Source organism: Chiloscyllium plagiosum, chromosome 3, assembly GCF_004010195.1.
Source record: "Chiloscyllium plagiosum isolate BGI_BamShark_2017 chromosome 3, ASM401019v2, whole genome shotgun sequence".
NCBI lineage: Eukaryota > Metazoa > Chordata > Chondrichthyes > Orectolobiformes > Hemiscylliidae > Chiloscyllium > Chiloscyllium plagiosum.
In genome coordinates this window covers 7,731,243-7,755,207 of record NC_057712.1, presented here as the reverse complement: position 1 = coordinate 7,755,207, position 23,965 = coordinate 7,731,243, and the positions used below count along the sequence as shown (strand labels likewise).

The window sequence follows — 23,965 nt, the reverse complement described above, 5'->3', positions numbered from 1 at the left end:
TCTGCCACCTCCAAACGGACCCCATCACCAAGGATATATTTCCCTCCCCTCCCCTATCAGCGTTCTGAAAAGACCACTCCCTCCGTGACTCCCTCGTCAGGTCCACACCCCCCAGCAACCCAACTTCCACTCCCGGCACCTTCCCCTGCAACCGCAATAAATGCAAAACTTGCGCCCACACCTTCCCCCTTACTTCCCGCCAAGGCCCCAAGGGATCCTTCCATATCCACCACAAATTCACCTGCACCTCCACACACATCATTTACTGCATCTGCTGCACCCGATGTGGCCTCCTCTATATTGGGGAGACAGGCCGCCTACTTGCGGAACGTTTCAGAGAACACCTCTGGGACACCCGGACCAACCAACCCAACCACCCCGTGGCTCAACGCTTCAACTCCCCCTCCCACTCCACCAAGGACATGCAGGTCCTTGGACTCCTCCATCGCCAAACCATAGCAACACGCTATGGTTTGGCAATGAAGGAAGAGTGCCTCATCTTCCGCCTAGGAACCCTCCAACCACAAGGGATGAACTCAGATTTCTCCAGTTTCCTCATTTTCCCCTACCTTGTCTCAGTCCCAACCCTCGAACTCAGCACCACCTTCCTAATCTGCAATCTTCTTGCTGACCTCTCCGCGCCCCACCCCCACTCCGGCCTATCACCCTCACCTTAATACCCTCACCTTAACCTCCTTCCACCTATCGCATTTCCAACATCCCTCCCCCAAGTCCCTCCTCCCTACCTTTTATCTTAGCCTGCTTGGCACACTTTCCTCATATATTGACTCTCCCCATTTGTCATGAGAGTGATTATTTTTGATAATCGAGTAACTTGCTCAGCCATTTCAGAGGTGATTAAATGACAACCGTTATGTCTAGGAATAGACTCACATATCGATTAGAGCAATAAAGTATGTGAGAGAACTAGTTCTGTTTTTACAGCAACCTGGTAACTCTCATTGCTGTTTGCTGGTGCCTGCCTGGAAATGAGAGAATTCATTGAATCCAATTCTTAAACTTGCCATGCAGAGTATTTGTATTCAACCTCTGAATCGGTAGCCCAGTATCAAACCACTGTACTATTATGTCCAGACAGTTGTTGTACGATTGGTTTTGTTACAAATGCAGGAGCTCCTCAAAGCAATATCTTCAGTACTATCAGGCCTGAAGGAATGAATGGACAGGTACATTAGGGGACAGTACTTATTTCATTTGATTTCTACAATGAACCAGAACTGAATTTCTATGCTTGTTACCAAGATTAAATTCAGTTGCAAAAATCAGATAGCTTTTATTCCAATTTTTACGGTTACTCTTTTACATTTACTTCATTCTTTCACAATGAAGTAGATAACTACAAACATGCAAGATATTTTAGATACAAATGTAAAAATTGTAAACATATGGCAGAATTGTCACAAGCGAGTGCATTGTTCCTAATCCATATCGATATTATAGATGGCACGTTTAGAATTATACACAGAAACATACTATTTAATCTTTGGATATTTCTTCACATGAGCTACCTATTCCAATCTGTCTATTGTTTGTTGCCATGCTCTTAAACAATTGTTTATTCAAGTAACTGTCCAATTCCTCTTAAAAACACTGAAATCTTTGGTCGCAACATTATAAGCCACTCAACCAGTCTGAGCACTTAAATTCAAGCAATAAGTTGCAGTCAGAGATTGTTTGGGACATTAGTCAATGGATCAGTAAAAGAACTTGTGCCAGAATTGAGCATAACCTTCACAAACAAAAATAGAAATTGCTGGAGAAGCTCAGCAACAAACCTTGTATTACTAACAGTAAATGCTAGACGACTGAATTTTATGTGCACATTACTTATTGCTTAGCTGCTCAGGTTCAGAATATAACTGTTCCATTGTTTTGAACATTGTGATAGAGCTGAACATCGAAGTATGCAGAATTTTTAACATGGAAACAAGCTATTTAGCTCAAACTGTCCATGAAGTTGTCGATCCTCCACTTGAACATGAACACTAATGCTGTGTGCATCTATTATTCTTCTAACTCTTTCTTACTTTTTCCTTCAAATCCTGCATCTTTTCAAATGTTGACATGGTTTCTGCTGCAGTCACATGACTCCAATAGCACATTGCACAACTTTGCAACCTATTATACTGTTCTGCTCTCACTCCGAAATAGATGAATTTACTTCTTATTTAGGTTCCCCCTTTCTACTTCAGTTCCAAACCCCTCAGTCACCACCTTAGTCTGTTTCAAGTTGAAATACAAATAGGAGTGCTAAAGAAACTCAGCGGACCAAGCAGCATCTGTGGAGAGAGAAAAAGTGTTGAAATTTGAGGCCAAATGACTCTTCTTCAGAACAAAGGAGAGCCATATTTATCTCAAAACATTTCAAACCATAAAATCTCTACAGTGTGGAAGCTGGCCATTCAGCCTATCAAGTCCATACCAACCCTCCAAAGAGCATTCCACTCTGACGCACCCCTCTACCCAATCCCAGTATCCCACATTTTCCATGGCTGATTCAGATAGCCTGCACATCCCTGGACACTATGGGCAACTTAGCACGGCCAATCCATCTAATCTGCACATTTTTGGACTGTGGGAGGAAACCAATGCACCCAGAGGAAACCCACACAAACACGGGGAGAATGTGCAAACTCCACACTGACAGTGGAATCGAACCTGGGTCCCTGGTACTGTGAGGCATTACTGCTTGCTAGACTTGTTGAGTTTGTCCAGTACTTGTTCTTTTTATTTCAGATTTCCAGCATCCACTGTCATTTGCTTTTATTTTTCTGTGTCTATCTTCAAAATTTTAAAGAGTGCTGTCAAATCACTGTATGATCCATTTGTTGTAACAAAAGCAGTCCCAATAAAACTGTATACTCCTAAAGCATTTTTATGGCATTCACTAACTAAAGTTAGTGTCTTGTTTTTAATGTCTTGTTAACCACAAAGCCTGCTCGTTAATGTCATTCTTTTACCAAAGTGTAAGACTTTTTTTCATATATCCAAAACATTCCACCTTATCTCTCCTGACATTGAAAGACAGAATTAATTCTGTTGATTTATCAATATTTCTTTTGGTTTTCAATATTTCTTTTGTTTACTCAGGACTCTTTTATTTTAGCCGCATCCGTAAACTTGGAACACTACTCTCTTTTACCTTGATTAGGAGATGACGACATTTTCTTCCTCTGGACCCATGGCAAGGAGTCACTGATAAAACTACACAGTGACATCAACAAGTTTCATTCCACCATCAAACTCACCATGGACTACTCTCGACTATCTGTCTCATTCTTGGACACATGTCTCCATCAAGGATGGACACCTCAGCACCACACTCTACCGCAAACCCACAGACAACCTCACAATGCTACACTTCTCCAGCTTCCACCCAAAACATATTAAAACAGCCATTCCCTATGGACAAGCCCTAGGCATACACCGGATCTGCTCAGATGAGGAGGAACGTGACGGACACCTGGAAGTACTCAGGGATGCCCTTACAAGAACGGGGTACAATGCCCAACTCATCAACCACCCGTTCCAATGTGCCACAGCAAGGAACCGTAATGACCTCCTCAGGAGACAGACACGTGCTGCAACCGACAGGGTACCCTTCGTTGTTCAGTATTTCCCAGGAGCTGAAAAATTACACCATGTTATTCATGACCTGCAACACATTATCAATGAGGATGATCACCTCGCCATGATCTTCCCCACACCTCCACTACTTGCCTTTAACAACCGCCAAACCTCAAACAGATCATTGTTCGTAGCAAGCTGCCGGCTCTCAGGACAACTCCATACAACCCTGTCAAGGTAGGCGCTGCAAGACGTGTCAGAGCGTGGACATGGTTACCACCATTATGCGTGGGAACACCTCCCACCTTGTACATGGTAGGTACTCATGTGTCTCGGCCAAGTTGTCTATCTTAGATGTTGCAGGCAAGGATGCCCGGAGGCATGGTACATTGAGGAAACCAAGCAAAGGCTACGACAACAGATGAATGGGCGCCGCACAACAATCAACAGACAGGAGGGTTCCATCCCAGTTGGGGAACACTTCAGTGGTCCAGAACATTCAGCCTCGGACCTTCGGGTGACCATCCTTCAAGGTGGACTTCAGGACAGGTAGCAGAGAAAAGTGACCGAGTAGAGGCTGATAGCTAAGTTCGGTACCCATAGGGAGGGCCTCAACCGGGACCTTGGGTTCATGTCACATTACAGGTGACCAACAGACAAAGACCCACATGTACACATATATTTTGTGGGGTGAATTTGTACTTGCAGGGTTACATTGTACTTTGCTCAAAAACTGCATGCATTCATGTAGAGCTCTGAGCTCAAAAACTGCATGAATTTATGTAAAACTCCGTTATCTCACATCTTAGATTAGAATCAATCTAAACATCAGGTCATAGACAGAGAACACAGGGGGCTAACACCTTCAACATACTGTCTAGCTATCACCATTGTTAACAGCTAACCCGAGAATGCAACTTTTTAAAAAAAAGGTTTTGTGATTTACACATGAAAGAAGTGAAACTATCACTGTATTCTAACATATGAAACGCTTAACAGACAATCAAGTTTTCAATGTATAATTTCAGTTACATCACACTGTAAATGTTTGCTATAAATTCTGTGTGTTAGGATTGAGCCCTCCACTACCACCTGATGAAGGAGCGTTGCTCTGAAAGCTACTGTGCTTCCAATTAAACCTGTTGGACTATAACCTGGTGTTGTGTGATTTTTAACTCTTTAACCTTGTACTATTGATCAACTGAGTGAACATAGTCCCCTAAAAGCGTGAGGTATGACCAGGCTGGTCATGGACATCCAGTGGGAGAAACAGTAGAATCATTGAAGAGTGGCAGTATAGACTCAATGGGCCAAAGAGCCTCTTCTGTACTGTATGATTCTGTAACTCCCCGTGACAGAAAGATGATCTTTCATGAAGCAGGTGACTGCAGTAAGACTGAAGGTACCGCTTTGAAAAGCTTCTGCATTGGCAACAACTTGTATTTGTATAGCTCAATTTAATAAAACATCACAAGGTGTTTCTCAGGAGCGTCAGAAACCAAAATCTGACACTTAACCACATCAGGCGATATTAAGATGGATGATCTAAAATTTGGTCAAAGAGGTAAGGCTAAGGAGCATCTTTAAAAAAAAGTGAGGTATAGAGGTGTATGGAAGGAATTCAAGAGTTTAAAGCCTTTGCAGACAACTGAAAGCACAGTCACCAATGTTTGTACATCCAGACTGCTCAAGAGAGCTGAATTAGAGGAGGACAGATAGATAACAGCATTGTGGGACTGAAGGCAATTACAGCGGCAAGGTCATGGTGGGATTTGAAGCAAGAATGAGAATTTTCAAATAAAATGCTGCTTAACTGGAACTCAATGTAGGTCAGCGAGGCACTGGAATGAGACTTTATGCAAGTTTAGGACATAGTCAACAGAGTTTTAACAAAGTCAAATTCATACAGGGAGCCTGAGACACTGGCTAGGTGTCAAGTCTAGAGGTAAAAAAGATATGTCTAAAGGTTTAATCAGCAAATGAGTTGTAATAATGCTTTCCGGCTGACTTCTAACAACCACAACCATAAGGATATCCCCTTGAGGTCAGTTTTGTTTGAGTTTGATGTCAAGGATAGTTATTTTTGATTCTCTTCAGGCATTCAGCTCTTGCATCTTTGTTTAGATCACAGTTGTGATGAGGTCTGGAGCCAACTGGTTCTGTTGTAAATTGTACAATCTATGATTGTACAAGTTATGTATTACCATTCTGTTTTATTTGTATTCTATCGTTTTAGATACGGAACTGAACTTTTTGTTTGCACATTCTTATATAAACATCTACAGGATAAAGGCTGTGATGATATTTCAAGACTCTCACTCAGTTTTCATCTGTGGTTTCTCTACTGTGCCTTGTTATGATATTTCTCAGATGTGCATTTGTCCGAATGTTATATACCTGTACAAACAAATGTAATTCCATGTCAAAACTACGCTGGCAGAAAACTGGAAGTTGCATAAATGGTAGTGTTCTAAATACAAATTGACAACATCAGCTACCCACATCCATCCAGTATGTATTCGACATGTTTCTTTTAACAGTTTCATGGTATGGCACAGCTGTATTCGTACTGTACTCATAGCTGTTGAAAAGATTTGTAACCACTGGTGCAACTGCATATTGTAGCAGAATTCTTTATAACTAATATGTGTGAAGTTGAGGACAGAAGAGTAAAATTCTGACAGAATTGGATTTTGTTGTAGCTTGGTTTTTATTGGTTCTTGTTACTTGTTCAGACGGGGATTTGCAATGTTACGTTAACTCTTGATTTGAGCCAGATTTTTCAAAATTTGATGTGCTATATTCAGTTAAGATTCATGCCATGTTCTCAGAAGCTAATTGAAGTCGCTGAGACAAGTGCCATATTTGCATCTTAGATCACTGTTAAGGTTACATTAGTTCTTCAAATTTATAGATGTATTAGAAAAGAAATTAAAGAAAGGACTTAATATAAAGAAGTGCACAAAGTTTGTAGCATTTTAATGGAGTATTTCAGCCATTCTCCCAGTGCAATCATTTTCATCCATCTAAATTAAGAAATAATTTTGGTAGAAACTTTATTGTGTTCACTATTTGTATAGGCATAATGTATTTAAAGTTTTGCTATAAATACTAAACACTAGAATCTTCAACCTTGGCTGGTTTCTTCTTTTAAAGGAAAAGTGGTAAGGATTTTGAGCATTTGAGCTCTCATGCGAGAAAAGGAGGTAATGTTAATCTTTACATGAAATATTGTGCCACTCCTATCCCTGTATAAAGTTTGTCTGTAAAAGATGTTGCACACTTCCAATGAAATCATCAGTAATTTGGTAACAACTTTATTTGGAAATAAATTGTGTGTTATCATGAAAAAAATACAGTAAAGTATTCATTAGACTTTGTCAGGCAATGTGATGTTGGCATGGAGTGTGGCGAACTAATGGAATGTGAGTTTGTGCCTGTAAATTGAAACCCTCTAAAGGGTCGCTGATAACACTGTTGGGAGCAAAGACTACAGCTGAGCTATAGTAGGCATTCTTGCTTTCTCAGTGTAGATGAGATGAGAAGTTCAGCTTTGGCATTGCATACAACCCCGTGTTGTGACTGTGTCATTTGAGCCAAGAAGGGGAATGGAAGCAGTGGTGAGGGTTTACACTGTTTATGGCACAAGTTCAACACATCAGATATTTTAAAATATAACATACAAAATATAAAGCATTAAATATGTGATTTTTAGGCATCAGGGTAACGACTATAGGAATTTATTTATCACATAATTGCACAGTCAGGAAAAAAATAGACAGATGAGTTGGCTATCAAAATGCAGTTTGAATGTGATGCCAGCAAGTTAAGTTTTCTATGATTCTGTGCACTAGATATTTATTTAATGAGCCGTTTAGGCACAGTGGACTGAATGGTCGTCTTCTGTGCATGAACATTCCTGAGATTATTTGAAGTGGCTGACTTTGTGCAGGCTGCTCAGATACAACTAGATGAAAGACATCTTTCTGTACTGTAACCGTTCAATGACTATTCTATATTCTTACCTGAGGAAATACTGGTGCTAAGGGAAATAATGTTGAACAGCAATTCAAAAATGCTTTTATTCTGGTGCCGTTTCGTTCAATTTCTAGGATTACACTACTAGAAAAATAAGCCACTTTAACCCAGCAAAGGTTCCAGCAGGATGGATATTTTATAGCTGGCTCAAAATAATTCAGCTGTTATTTTAAAGTTGTTGTGACTGATTTTTGTTTTTAATTCAGTCACCGGTATCTCTGGCTTAGCCAGCATTTATTGCCCATCCCTAATTGCCCAGGAAAAGATGTGGCGAGCTGCATTCTTGAGCTGCTACATTCATTGAGGTTATACCCACAATGCTGTTCGGGATGGAGTTCCAAGATTTTGATGCAGCGACAGTGAAGGAATGGTGATGTAGTTCCATTGGATAGTGTGTGGTTTAGAGGGGAACTTGCAGATGATGGGATTCCGATGTATCTGCTGTCTTTGTGAATCTCGGGGGTAAAGATCGTGGATTTGGGAAGTGCTGTGTGACGTGCCTTGATGCATCTTGTAAATGGTGCTCACTGCTGCCACTGTGGATCGCTGGTGGAGGGAATGAATGTTGATAGTGAATTAGATGAGGTACCAATCAAGATGCTTACTCTTGAATGGCATCAAACATGTTGAGTGTAGGTGGCGCTGCACCCATCCAGGCAAGTGGGGCATTTTTCATTACTCTCAAACTTTTGTGTTGTAGGTGGTGGACTGGCATTTGGGTAGTTATGATGGGAGTATCTCAGCACAGAATTCTCAGCATCTAACCTGCTGTTGCAATCACAGTATTTAAATGGTTAGTCCAGTTAAGTTTCTGGTTAATGGTAACTCTCAAAATATTGATAGTGGGATATTCAGTGATGGTAATGCTGCTGAACGTCAAGGGACAATGGTTGAATTGTCTCTTGTTGGATATGCTAATTACTTGTGTGCATTACTTGTGTGGCATAAATATGAATGTTATTCATTCTTGCACATTTGGACTCCGATTACTTTTTATCTGAGAAGTCGCAAAGTTACATTAAACTTGTGCGAACATCAGTGTACATGTTCACCTTTGACCTTATGATAGAAGGGACATCTTTGATGAAGCAGTTGAAGACGGTTGGGCCCAGGGCATTACACTGAAAGACTCCTGCAGAGATGACTCCTGCAGAGCTGAGGAGATTGACTGATGTAAGAAATCTTGCTGAACAATTTGACTTCAGAGTTCCAGTCAAATACAAGAGAAGTTCTCGCTAGAATGGTACTCCAATGTAACAATTAGTCAGCTAGTAGAGTAACAACAGGTTGTTTGCATACTGCAGCTGATTATGTATTCTGATTATGCAATAAACTGCAGTATCTGGCAAATTGCTCTTATATTGGCCTGAAAGTGCATCCGAGGAACAGGAGAATGCCGATGAAGGGCTTTTGCCTGAAATGTTGATTCTCGTGCTCCTCAGATGATGCCTGACCTGCTGTGCTTTTCCAGTGCCACACTTTTTGACTCTGATCTCCAACATGGACGGGTTGGACCGAAGGGTCTGTTTCCATGCTGTACATCTCTATGATTCTATGACTCTATCTGCAGTCCTCACTTTCTTATATTGGCCTGTTTTACTAAGGTTTCATAAGAGAAGCAGCCATGAACTAACTCCCAGAATTTACATTGCTACACCTAACTTCCTTATTATGAACATAGAATTGAAAATTGGGCTTGTGAGTTTGCTGCTGAGATAAAGCAGCCAGTATTTAGGAGTGTTAATGCCATCAGGATGATGATAATCTCTTGAAATCCAAATTAAAACAGGGACAAAGTAAGAATAATTTGGTATGCAGCTGTTCTTGCTGCTGGCAAATCTTATATCATCATATGGAATCTATACCTTTTTAAAGTATTATACCCTTCTCTGCCATCCCTTTTTACATTTCAGGATTATTTCCACAGCTTCAGAGCAACGAGATAACTGTTGGACAATTTCAGTTTGCAGCATTACTCCTGGTAACTAAAAATTTCTCTGGGAAGGTGACATCGGAACTAGCAATGGAATAAGTGCTAGATGTAAAAAAAAAAGAAACGCAATGTCTGGTTTCAGTTGTACCATTCACATTTGAACGATCTGTAAGTAGGAGGGACAGGAAGAGACTGATTGGTTACTCGTCTGCCATTCAACAAGATTACGGCTGATTGACTATTTCAACTTCACCTTTTCCCACTATTCCCATAAACTCTCATTTCAAAATAGCCCAAAATCTATTGACCATCATCTTGAATATAATCAGTGACTTTACCTGCTCAACAACATGCTCAACCAATTTACTGCACGCTATTTTTAAAATCAATTACTTTTAACTGTTTGGAACATTGACAACATAACTTTATATATTATTAAAATTGTGGCCATCTACTCTCTCCTACATTTAAGATTCTTGTCTGGTCAAATGGAATTTCAGTTATATTTGTCTAACACCTTGCCTTAACTCTGTAATAGAATATTACGGTGTTTATTATAGATTTGGATATGGATGTAGGTTTGCTCACTGAGCTGTAAGGTTCATATCCAGACGTTTCGTCACCCTACTAGGTAACATCTTCAGTCGGCCTCAGGCGAAGCACTGTGCATGATTTCTGCTTTCTATTTAAATGTTTGGGTTTCTTTGGGTTGGTGTTGTCATTTCCTGTGGTAATGTCTTTTCCTGTGATGATGTCATGTCCCGTTGTTATGTCATTTCCTGTTCTTTTTCTCGGGGGTGGTAGATGGGGTCTAACTCGATGTGTTTGTTAATAGAGTTCCAGATGGAATGCCATGCTTCTAGGAATTCTCGTGCTTGTCTCTTTTTTTTACTTGTTATAAGATGCATGTGTGGTCCCAGTCGAAATGGTGTCCTTCCTGGGACAACACATCCACCTTAGGACAAGCCAAAGAGAGACACGCACGAGAATTCCTAGAAGCATAGAGTTCCGGTGGAATGCCATCAACAAACACATCAGACCCCATCCACCACACCTGAGAAAAAGAACAGGAAATTCCATCACCACAGGGAATGTCAACACCAACACAAAGAAACCCAAAAATATAAATATAAAGTAGAAATCATGTACAGTGATTTCCTGAGGCCCACTGAAGATGTTACCTAGTAGGATGACGAAACGTCTGGAAATGAACCTTCCAGCTCAGCGAGCAAACCTACATCCAGGATCTCAACCTGAGCTACAAATCTTCTCAAAACTTGCTAAAATTTGTATTTTCCAGTCACCTTTGTTGTCCTTTATCTTTTTATTTGCAGCTTAAGAATCCAAATTTCTTTTTATAAATTGTAAGAGGCTTCTGTTAGCAGAATTAGAAGTTTGAATTTCCAAATCATCCGTTGTCGTTCACTCTGAGTCCCACCGCTATCATTTTGGGTTACCCGCGCCATACATTGCACTCAATTGACTTTAGTTAAGGCTTTTGGTGTTGAACTTTACCTCACGTGAGTCTTCTGTTACCCTGGGGTCTAGAAATTGGAAGCATCCAGACGAACGAGGAAAAATGTTGTTCTTTTGCCCATTGGTCTCTAGGCTGACTTGTCTTTGGTTCCTTTAAAGTCTCATGAGACATTGGCTGCAGCAATCATCTAGTCACAAGTCAAACCAATTAAGGAAACAATCAGTAAACACGAACCAGTCTGAAATAAAACTAACAGAGGTATAAAAAAGGCATTGAAACTCAGATCTGCATCTACTGCTTTATTTACACATTTATGGATTTTTTCACTTCATAAGGTGAAAGAATTGCCTGCAGTTATCCAGCTTAGAGCACCAGTAAAGCCAAGCACCAGAATACATGCATGAACCATATTTTTAGCAGCTGGTTTGGCAGGCAGCAAAAAAAGGAAAAATTGGAATATTAACAACAGGACTGGAAGACTACCTCCCAGTTTTCCCTCAGTATTTCTGAAAGAACGACATCCAATGACAGAGCAACTTGGAAAATATTTGTTCACTAAAATCCTAAAGATAATTTCAAATTTCAACACTGCTGAGGATGCAAGATATAAACCACAGTGGTCTCAGGTTATAAACCGAACACCTCATGAACTTTTAAATTATATATTCTTTTATCTTCCTGTGCCTCCTATAGTAGGCCCTCACCCTTTTTTAAAAATGTCATGGCTACATTTGACCTTATCTTCTATTAGTTTTTTTTCTCAGTTATTAATACAATTTCTCTTTCTTTCATTGAAGAAAATCTTGTAATCGGCTATTTAATTCTGAACTCTCAAACCGTGGGCAGAGTCATCCCAGCCTCTGAGCGACATGGGCTGTGGTGAGAAATTTTGGGAAACTGGGCAAGGTGCTGAGCAACGTCCTTCTCGATGCGTAATCCAAGGAGTCTCACTTTTTAATCAAATCCTGGATGTTGAAATGAGATTCTGGCTAGTGAGTAGCAAGAGGCCTTTTAGCATGGATTATCACTCATTATCACCCTCCTAATGACATAATTTCACTTAATTCATATGCGTCCGCTTCCCCACTGGATAGAAACTAGAAGCTGAGGATCCCCGGCATAAATGTCACTGCTGACTCCAGCTCAATGCTTGCTCCTGTGGACCTCCAACCCGGACACCTAATACCAATATCTTGCAGCACAATCCCATGGGTAGCAGTCGCATGCACTCTGTGTCCACAGTGATTGGCATTGTAATGGCACATCTCTGATCCACTTACAATATGACTCTTCACTTTAATGCTGCATTTGGAGCACTCTGATGGCTTCCATTGGAATGCTGCTGTAAGGATTGTTTGCATGCAGGAACAGATAGCCAGCTCATGAACTGGACCATCTGAAATTGTGACAGTTTTTTTTAACTTAAAATATCACCTTCTGTGTTATACTTTGTTGAATTATAAAGTAAGAATTAGATGCATGGTACATTGATCATGTGTAAAAATGCCCTTTTGAAGCTGCAAAACATTTTAACGATCATGCAGAATGTTTTGTGAAGGGGAGCACATTTACATCCGTCTAAGTATATTAATCTGGAAATAGATGAGCAACACTTTCAATTTTCTTAAGATCCAATTAGTTGAGTCTTTGTTCCGCATTACTACTTTTCGAGTCTCATTTTCGAGTGGTTGAATGTTTACTCTTGCCCTTGTCTTATATATCTTAAAAAATCTCTTGAAATCTTATTTTATAGTTCTTTCTAGCTTCCCCTCATATTTCATTATCTCACACTCTTATTGCTTTTTTACTTAGAATTCACATGACACCAGGTTATAGTCCAACAGGTTTATTTGAAATCTCAAGCTTTCGGAGCACTACCATTTCACCTGTCAAAGGAATTGCGCTCCGAAAGCTTGAAATTTCAAATAAACCTACTGGACTATAACCTGGTGTCATGTGACTTCAGACCTTGTCCACCCCAGTTCAACACCGGCACCTCCACATCATGGCTTTTTTAGTTGTCCTGTGTTGGCATTTAAAGGCTTCCCAATTCTCTGGCTTCTCACTAATTTTCATCACATTGGATACTTTTTATTTTGCTTTTATGATGTTCTTGACCTCCATTTTTAGTCATGGTTGTCTCATCCTCCCATTCATATGTTTCTTCTTCCTTGGGATGAATTCCTGCTGTGCCTCCCAAATTATTCCCAGAAACTCCTGGCATTGGTGTTCCACCATCATCCCTGCTAGGCTTCCCTTCCAATCATCTCTGGCCAGCTCCTCCCTCATGTCTTTGTAGTTACCCTTACTCAATTGTAATACCATTACATCTGATTTAGTCTTCTCCCTCAAACTGCAGGGTGAATCCTATCATATCACTGCCCTCTAGAGCTTACACTCCCTAATCAAGTCTGCCTCATTGCACATCCCCAAATCCAGAACTGTCTGTTCCCTGGTGGGCTCTACCACAAAGAAACCATCTTGTAGACATTCCACAAATTCCTTTTCTTGGAATCCACTGCCAACCTGATTTTCCCAATCCGCCTGCATATTGAAGTCCCCCATGGTTATTGTAATAGCGCCTTTCTTATGTGACTTTTCTATCTCCTGATTTATTTTCTTCCCCATATCCTGACAACTGCTAGGAAGCCTGGCATTAGGCTCCCATTAGGATTTTTGTTTTGCTCTACCTCAACTCTACCTGCACAAGTTCTACACGTTTCAACCCAGTATTGTTTTTCCGATTGATTTAATTTCATTTCTTACTAACAAAACAGTCGTTCACCTGCTTTTGACAGGACTCACCTTGGATATTTACTTCCCAGCCCCAATCCCCTTCCAGCCATGTCTTTCTCAAATCCACTTCATTGAGTTTCTGTTCTTAGCAGTGAGGCTGGCGAAAGTCAAATAAAAGATGAAGATTGAATTAAAAGGAACGATCCATTGGATGCAGAACAATAATGGTTTCATCTTTGGGATGTAAATTTGAATCGAGTGTGGACTGATGCGATATCTCTTCTCTTCACTAATTAATCCAGCCTAATATTCAGCAACTTTCATTTACTGATCTCACAAATGTGTTATCTTAGCTCCTGGGTCCATCAATGACTTGATTTTTAAATTTGCATTTTTGTTGTCAAACCGTTAAAGTAATTGAGACGGATAAATCAACTCCCCTCATTTTTACCCCCTCGTTTGTCTTCATAAAGAATTGAAATGCTGCTAACCTCACGCTAAATTATGCGTATCATTTGTTAAGTTTTTTGAGTTTGAAATTGTATCTATTTGACATTTATTTATTTTAGACTTTTGTCTTCAATTGTATTGGATAATACTCAAAATAAATAAATGGATGTTTATCTCTACATTAGAGATAATAGAGTTTGCTCTTTTGTTTCCAAGAAATTTAATCTTTTACAGGTTAAGTAATCAACAATTTCTTCCTCTGCTGTATTTTCTTTATTCTGAAGCCGAATCTGTAGCCTATTTTCTTCCACTTTTTATTGTTTTTCTAAAAGATCCATTGTCTTTTATGTATTTTCACAGGGAACCCAGGGATAGTCTGTTTCTATAAACCGTTTATGCGGATCTTATACAAGATTCTCAACCAGAGGTATCCCATTTGGGCTATAAGCCATGCAGGCCACTGTGTTCCCCCTGAAGACATGGAGATGATGGAAGGTACTGTCCTTGGTCTGAGGTCTACAAAATAACATTGTCTTTCTCTCATGTTTATACCTAACTGCAGAGCTTCTGAAATTTCTGCAGATTTGTGTTTTTTTTGTTGAAAATGTCACTATCTGTGCTGTATTTCTTAAATTGTAAAGTAAGAATTATATGTATGGTATAGTATTCTGGTGTAAAAATGTCTGTTGACTCCTCAATACGTTCTGAAGGTCAAGTAGCATGATCTGTGAAAGGCGACCACACATATGAACTTTGCAATATATTAATTTGGAAATAGTTACCTTCTCCCTCACCTTCATCCACTTATCACTTTGTCAGCTACCTTTCCCCAAACCCATCCCCTCCCACTTATCTCTCAGCCCCGACCCACGAGCCTCATGAAGGACTTATGCCCAAAACGTCAATTCTCCTGCTCCTCGGATACTGCCTGACTTGCTGTGCTTCTCCAGCACTGATCTCCAGCATCTGCAGTCCTCACTTTCTCCTAGTAGTTAAGCAATTTTTTTTTCAATTTTCCTAGGATTTAATCTGTTGGAGTTTTGTTCAGAACAGCGCATTGGGCATCATATCCAACCTGTTCACTGAGACAGCCCAGTCTGCATGAAGTGGAGAAATATACAGAATGTTTGCTGAGTAAAACCGGAAAGAACTGCAGATGCTGTAAATCAGAATCAAAAATGGAAACTGCTGGAAAAGCTCAGCAGGTCTGGGAGCATCCGTGGAGAGAAATCAGAGTTAATGTTTAAAGTCAAGTGAGCCTTCCTCAGAGCTTTTGTTGAGACTGGAAGGGTGCGTGTTTTGGCTGTAATTTGAAGTGAGTGTTTCTTGAAGTCCGTGATTGTGAGTTAGCAGTTAATTTATATAAAATGGAACAGATTGAAGAGAACATTTTCTGTGCAGTGGCATATCCTTCAGTATTTTCGCCTGGCGCCTTAGACACTATATAAATGAAGGGTTATAAAAGTTGATGTTTTGATGTAGCAAGCGAAACATCTTCATTTAGAAAAGACCAGAAATTTACCAGGTGTGCTTCTTAAAAACGAGATATACTAAATTGAGAGGTACAAGCTGGTGCCTTGTTTCATTCTGTAATGCATCAAACTCCAATGAAGGGTTCTGCTATTAAGAAGTTTGTTACTACTGATGTTTAAACCTTTGACTTGTAGAGGTGTGACCCTGAATACACCTTCTTGCAATATTTTGTTTAAACTATGCATTGCAGATAAAGCTGTTGAACTACAGTGTGATGAATGAGCAGTATCTCCACATGGTTTTCATCCAGAAGCAATACATTTTCATTTCAGGGTGTCTCCACACACTACTGTGTATACTCCAAAACTACAGTGTAATGTGCTTAGGGCATTTTTATAGCATATTTTGTGAAAAAATACCTTGCCTAAACCTCTTCTAGATTAAGAATAATTATGCACAGATGTATAAGGCATATGCAGGGCAGTCATTGCTAAACGAGCTGGATGTAGTGCTGCAGTTCAGTGTAAGGAGAGAAGGAACGGGCTGAGTTAATATATGAAACACATGTTCAGCAATAAAGCTGGCAAATACAAACAGTGAACCATTTATTACCTTTTTCATGTGGCACATTACTCAAGAGAAAAGAAAATGTGGTAGCTGAGGAACAAATGGCCTAGAATGATTTAAATGAGGTCAACTTGGGAAGGTTGAGAGGATGATCTGCAAGATGAGCCTTAACCCCATTAGTAGTAGGGCAAACACATAGAGGCAGTGTAATCAAAGTCAGTGAATAACATACAACAGTGCTATCATAGTTATTGCCAGATTTACTGGTTGCCATAAACAGTGATTCAATATGATCCTATTATTCACTTAAGATGTTGCAAGTGTGCTTTACTTTTGATACTGCAATTTGAAGACGTCACGAACAAAAAATATTTTGGGCTGGTGCCAAAAGCACCTTAACTTAAAACTTGGATTGTGCTTGAGAAGGGAGATGAGCCTGGGGCGATACATCCTGCGCCCACTGACTGAGGCTATTGTCCTGCTCATCTCAGACTGCTTTGCTGGCCTCCATTTTAGATGGGATGTGTGGCCCCGGAGGTATTGTACTGGCCCCAAGGGATCAGTACAATCGGTGGTCTTGAACAACAGTCCAAGGAGCTGGGTGAGTTCAGGGGGTAGGAGAGAGCATAGGTGGCCGTCAATAGCTTGGAACATTAACATAGAGCAAAGAGTTGCACACCTGCATATTTTGGCTCTACAATAAGCAAAATAAAAGGTGTTCAACTTAATTTTTATATCAGTCTTCAAGGCTGGTGACCAGTGGAGTGCCACAAGGATTGGTGCTGGTCCACTACTTTTCATCATTTACATAAATGATTTGGGTGTGAGCACAAGAGGTATAGTTAGTAAGTTTGCAGATGACACCAAAATTGGAGGTATCGTGGACAGCGAAGCAGGTTAATCTCAGATTACAACAGGATCTTGATCAGATGGGCCAGTGGGCTGAGCAGTGCAGATGGATTTTAATTTAGATAAATGCGAGATGCTGCATTTTAGGAAAGCAAATCTTCGCAGGGCTGAAACATTTAATGGTTCGGTCCTAGGGAGTGTTTCTGAACAAAGAGACCTTAGAGTGCAGGTTTATGTCTCCTTGAAAGTAGAGTCACAGACAGATAGGATAGTGAAGAAGGCATTTGGTTTGCTTTCCTTTATCAGTCAGGATATTGAGTACAAGAGTTGGAAGGTCATGTTGCGGCTGTGCAGGACATTGGTTAGGACATTTTTGGAATATTGCATACAATTCTGGTTTCCTTCCTATCAGAGAATGTTGTGAAACTTGAAAGGGTTCAGAAAAGATTTACAAAGATGTTGCCATGTTTGGTGGTTTTGAACAATAGGGAGAGGCTGAATAGGCTGGGGCTGTTTTCCCTGGAGCGTGGGAGGCTGAGGGATACCTTTAAAGAGGTTTATAAAATCATGAGGGGCATGGATAGGATAAATAGACAAAGTCTTTTCCCTGGGGTAGGGGAGTCCAGAACTAGAGGGATAGATTTAGGGTGAGAGGGGAAAGATATAAAAGAGACTTAAGGGCCAACGTTTTCATGCAGAGAGTCGTGCATGTATGAAATGAGCTGCCAGAGGAAAGTGGTGGAGGCTAGTAAAGTTGCAACATTTAAAATTTATCTGGATGGGCATATGAATAGGAAGGGTTTGGAGGGATATGGGCTGGGTGCTGGCAAGTGGGACTAGGTTAGGTTGGCATATTTGGTTGGCATGGACGAGTTGGACCGAAGAGTCTATTTCCATGCTGTACATCTCTATGGCCACAAATCTGACTGCAGAGCACCGTCCCAGAGCAATTGGCTGTAGTATATATGACTTCCAAAGCACAGTTGGCTGGACCACTGGATTACTATTCAGAATGACGTCAACATTGTAGGTTCAATTCCTGCACTGGTTGAAAGTCCTTCCTTCTCAACCTTTCCCCCACCTGAAATATGGTGACCCTCAGGTTAAATGAGAGAGAAGCCCTTTGATCCTCTGGGACCATAACAACGTTACCATGGAGGGGGACACAGTGGTTCAGTGGTCAGCACCGCTGCCTCACAGCACCAGGGTCCCAGGTTCAATTCCAGCCTTGGGTGACTGTCTGTGTGGAGTTTGCACATTCTCCCCGTGTCTGCGTGGGTTTCCTCCGGGTGCTCTGGTTACCTCCCACAGTCCAAAGATGTGCAGGTCAGGTGAATTGGCCATGCTAAATTGCCCATAGTGTTTGGTGCATTAGTTGGAGGGAAATGGGTCTGGGTGGATTACTCTTCAGAGGGTCGGTGTGAACTGGTTGAGCCGAAGGGCCTGTTTCCACACTGTAGGGAATCTAATCTGATCTAATCATAATTCATTATTATAATATGTCTCATATAATTTATCCTTACCAGTTATTTTTTGTCTGTAAATCATGTCGATAAAATTAGTGACATGCAATATAATTTCTTCAACAGCACCTTCCAAGCAATGATCTTTACCACCTTAGGAAACAGGGAGAGCAGACTCACTTTAAGCCACACATCATCGTTACCCAGAGCTGTTTCTTTGTTTTCCATTGCCTTTCCATAAACTTGGGCACGCAATCTCCCAAAGTTTCAGGTGTGCTCAAGTCACATAGACAGCAGCAACTCAAGAAGGCAGCTCACCACTATCTTCTCAAGCATTGCTAGGGCTACACATGAAGGTCTGCTCTTGCCAGTGACACTAATGTCCCTTGAATGAATAAAGAAAAAAGTAAAACTCCATAATGGTCACCATTAAACTGCTGGATTATTGTAAGAAACCATCTGATCTCCAAATGTTCATTAGAGAAAAAAAATTGGCTATTCATATCTGGCATCATCTATAAATGTCGGCAATGTTGTGGTTAGTTCTCATTTGCCCTCTGAAAATGTTCTAGCAAACTACTTCACTGCATCCAAGAAGGCAACTCACCAATATCTTCTCAAGAATAATTACAGGTAGGCAGTAAATACTGGCCTTCGCAGGGATGTCTAAAATCTTGTGAATGAGTGAAAAGAAAGAACTCATTAAGCTGCAATTCATTGAAATCTCTGTTCCTCAATTCCTGTCACACACGGGTCCAAACTTCACCTTGTATGCCACTTCCTGGTGAATTTTACTGACTATACATTCCCTAACTATTTGAAGAGAAAGTGAGGTCTGCAGATGCTGGAGATCAAAGTTGAAACTTTATTGCTGGAACAGCACAGCAGGTCAGGCAGCATCCAGGGAACAGGAGATTCGACGTTTCGGGCACAGGCCCTTCTTCAGGAAAGGGCCCTTTCCTGAAGAAGGGCCTGTGCCCGAAACGTCGAATCTCCTGTTCCCTGGATGCTGCCTGACCTGCTGTGCTGTTCCAGCAATAAAGTTTCAACTAACTATTTGAATGCAAAATCATCATTTGTGTGCACAAATCCTAGCAACCTCTTGCAGTCCTCTATGGTAAAACATATTCTTTGTTCCCTAGCATCTTGTATTCTGTATTTTATGGACAGGATCAGTCCATATTGTACTAATTTAGGATTTACCTTAAAGTTAGCCTGAAATGCCAGCTGCGTGCAAATCCACAGAGCTGCTACGGAACCGGAATGGACTATCCTGTCATATTTGACATCGAGCAGTTATACATTTGAAGTTTGATCCAAAATGACAGCTCTTCAGTAAACCAATTTATCTATTCACCTTTTCTTTGGAAATTATTGGGAGGAGAGAATGTATTCAACCTATAATTTGTTTTTGAATTGTATGTTTTCTTGCCGTACTGTAATTCAATAGCGTAATTGGCATCAACATATTGAAGAGAAAAGATTGAATGCAAAAATGTTCTTGCATTTCTCTAAGCAAGATCATAACGTCAAGAATGTATCAAATAAATCATAATATCTGAAGTGAACCAGACTGAAGTGAAAAAGATGTTTCTTTAAAATGTTAAGCAAAATCAGTGTACTTAAGATCAGCTTTGATGAAGAGTCATCTCAACTTGAAACGTTAGCTTGCTCTCTCTCCATGTATGCTGCCTGACCCACTGTGATTTCCAGCAATTTTTGTTTTCAGTGCTTAAGATAATAGTTGGCTGTACAAAAAGTATTATATGGTGTAGATTTATATTTTAATTTGTGCCTTTTTGAGGTATTTTACATGTCATATTAATAACATATATGGAGATGGCTCTAATAAGGATAAATGTCCCTGAATTTGACCATGCTACGCAGAGAGGCTTAAGCCATATCTACAGCACACCAAATTGTTCAAGGTACCCTCTCTGATATTTAAAAGCACACACACCAGAACTCCATCCACCCTTATTGTTCTGGTGGTTCAGGTGGTAACAAGACTCTCTTCCTGTGCACCATGAACCTCTTCAACTCCTGAAAATTAGGCACCTCTGAGATAACACTTCATTGTAAGAAATCTGCCTTGCCGTAGCCCTGAAAACACAGAAGAGTCCATGAGCAGAACCAGTAGAAACAGATTGACCTCAATCTGTAGACCTAAATTTTAAAATTAAGATGAGGGACAGAATGGTAATAAGCAATGACACAGGATATCTCCTGAAAATCTTCAACTATGAATTGATTAAATATTCAGTAAAGGACAGTTCAATTAATACGGACTTGTTCTGAAACGGAAATTGCTCTGAACCACGTACACAGTGATGTAACGACTGCAGAGAGGCCAGTATCCCATCACCAAGTTATCCTTTACTTACATATGCACAGTACACTGCCTATGGCCAGCCATCTCAGAGTCAGTCCCTGAACTGAGGAGATGCTAAATCTCCTAGTTATATTTTTTCTTTTTCTTTTTTTTCAGGCAATTTTGAAATCAGTCCTCACTTAAAAAAAAGGAATACCAGTTAACAAACTGGCTATATAATTCAGCCAGTTCAGGAATCAGGTTTCCTCCAAAAACAAACAGAAACCAGCAGCAGCAGTAATACATTGACTATGGCCCAGCCAGCACAGAGTCAGTCTCCTGGTTACATCTGTCAGCCAGGGCTTTCCTAATTGGTCCAGGTTAACAACCCCAATCAAGGATCTCGTGGTCAGCAGGATTCAGCTGGTTCCAATCACTACAAGTGATAAGTACAGTTATGAATGCTTCCTATGATTAATATTTAGAGAAAAATCATGAGCTATTTCTGAAAGTATTTACAATTTCATGGAAGAACTCTATATAAATCCATTTATTGTGTCACTGTTGTAACAACGTTTGACCAGGAAATAGTATAGTAAATAAGTTTTTTAACTTATTTAAAATGTCGGACATCTATCAGTGTTTTAAAACAAGTGTTTGAGAAGGATCTTTAAGAGTTTACATCAATTAATAAGAGGTTGATTTTAATTTTAAATATTAGTCCACGTGATGTGGCAACCCTTGACCTAAACGCAATATCCGCCAGAAGGAAGTTAAAAACAATGCTAGAAAGGAGAGCTACAAATGGATGAACTAGAAGGGAAAGGCAATCAGTGCACATCCGCAGGTACAAAGTGAAAAAGGTGCAAAACGAGGTGCAAAATATTGTTGTGAGGAGAAAAATAAATCACTTTCAGGAGAGGCTGGCAGAAAGGGAGATACTAATTCTTGAAGAGACCATGCAAATTGACTAAAGGGATCTGAAGCCTCTGGCAAGATGCAAGTTTAAAATAATGGGGGTTACAGATAGAATTAACGGTGATTCTCTTTTCCCTACCATGGGGATTTCAAGACTAGGGGGCACATTTTTAATGTGAGAGGAGAGACATAAGGAGCAAATTTTTTACACAGCGGGTGGTTCGTATGTGGATTGACCCTACTGGGGAATTGGTGGATGTGGGTACAAATACAGCATTTAAAAAGCATTTGGATAAGTACTGTACGTGATTAGGAAAGGTTTGGAGGGATATGGACTAGGAGGAGGCAGGTGGGGCGAGTTTAGTCTGGGATTATGTTTGGCATGGACTGGTTGGACCAAAGGGTTTGTTTCTGTGCTCTATGACTGTGTGTGTGAAAGTCTTTGGGGTATATTTGATTGCTTAGTTGGAAAGGAACTCAAGAAAGCAATACCATTGTCATGACTTGAAAGATAGTTAGCTTATAGAATTGTGCTTTTCCAATGATAGTCATATTCATGAAACTCCATGGAAAAGACCTCATCAGATAGGACTCCCAGCTGTCCCTGCGTATATAAAAAGCATCATGCCGTGAAATAATGCAGCCATTAAGTAATGCTGTACTTGCTGAAGGGGAATGTTTGTCATTGTATTTCATCAACAATTTAAAGAGGAATTAATCTTTTCATTTGCCAGCTAATTCATGGTTAATATACATTGTTGCGGATTTGTGTTGCAGTAAAAGTTACCAAGAGTAAAATATCAAGCAAAAGCAAAATACTGCTGGTGCTATAAACCTGAAACAAAAACAAATTGCTGAAGAAACTCAACAGTGGCATCATCTGTGGAGAGAAAAACACATAGGAGTTAAAACGTTAACACTGTTTCTCATTCCACGGATGCGGCCAGCATACTGAGTTACTCCAGCATTTTCTGTTTTTGTTTAAGAGTCAAATGTTATGATTAATTCTTCTTTCATGGCGGGGGTGGGGGGGTTGTGCATGATCTGTAAATTTGGTTATTTTGATATACAGTCCTGTGACGATCATAATGCTATGCACAGCAACTAGCAGAATTATTTTGTCAATATTTTTCAGCAACTGACTTTGTTGAATGATAATTGGAGCAAGAATCCCATTTTAACCTATCAGTTGTTTGACTGTTGCCCTTTGATCCAGCTGACAACTTTGAAGCTGTGTGGTGACCATATTGATTGTGTGTGTTATTGAAATAGGCCCGTGAAATTGAGGGTTGAAGTATCTTTGGACAGCATAATATCTGCTTCAGTGGAGAAAAACGTGACATTTGTTTGCAACCTGCAGGTGGTTTCACTATTTGATGTTCATTTCATGCTCTGATGTGGATTGTCGGTAGTATTGTGTGTCTAGACAAGCCAAATGCTGTACTTGATAATATGGCTAGGAATTATCATAAGATCACAGAAATATGTACAAAATGCTCTTGTGATTATTAACAGTGTGCCTTAGGCAGGGCTTAAACACAAGTAAGTGTGTGGCTGGGGAAGAACTTCTTTTTTTCTTGAGGTATGTATTATCCACTTTTTTGATCAAAATAATTTTCAAGATTGGAGTTAACCCTATCAGCGAGATGCTGTGGCTGGAGTTCCAGTGAAGTCAGGCTGTTCTTTCGTGCAATTTGAGCACATTCAAATGCAAGTTGCATCCAGATGCAAGTCAACTTTCTGCAATCTTTTTGCACCAGTTTAAAACAAATGCCAAAAAATTATTCCACACAAAACCTGCCAAACTCCCAAGTCAATTTAATCACCAGCGCAAATTGTGTCTGTTAGTGAGCTTTGGGGGCAGAAGGTGGTAAAATTAAGGTATTTTTAAATGCTCAAATATACTTGACTATCAAGGACACTTAAGGAATTTTTGTTAAAAAGCCTTTCTTTTTTTTTTCAAATTACTCAGAAACTGACCACCGTTGTAGCTATTAAACATTCTGTTTAGCTTTAAAATATATCTTTTCTTATTAAAATCAAACAATCATAGCTGATGGACTAATAACTAATTAAAATGCACTTTTTTATGGTAGGTAAAAACAACGACAGCAGATGCTGGAAACCAGATTCTGGATCAGTGGTGCTGGAAGAGCACAGCA

At 40.1% G+C, this 23,965-nt stretch overlaps 1 protein-coding gene across 1 annotated transcript in view; it reads left to right on the top strand.

Moving 5' to 3' along the window:
* ldah (lipid droplet associated hydrolase) overlaps positions 1 to 23,965 on the top strand; it is a 291,233-nt gene that overhangs the window by 117,128 nt on the left and 150,140 nt on the right. The window contains exon 3 of the mRNA XM_043676835.1: positions 14,583 to 14,717. Coding sequence (XP_043532770.1) covers positions 14,583 to 14,717 — 135 coding nt within the window. The remainder of the gene's footprint in view (positions 1 to 14,582; positions 14,718 to 23,965) is intronic.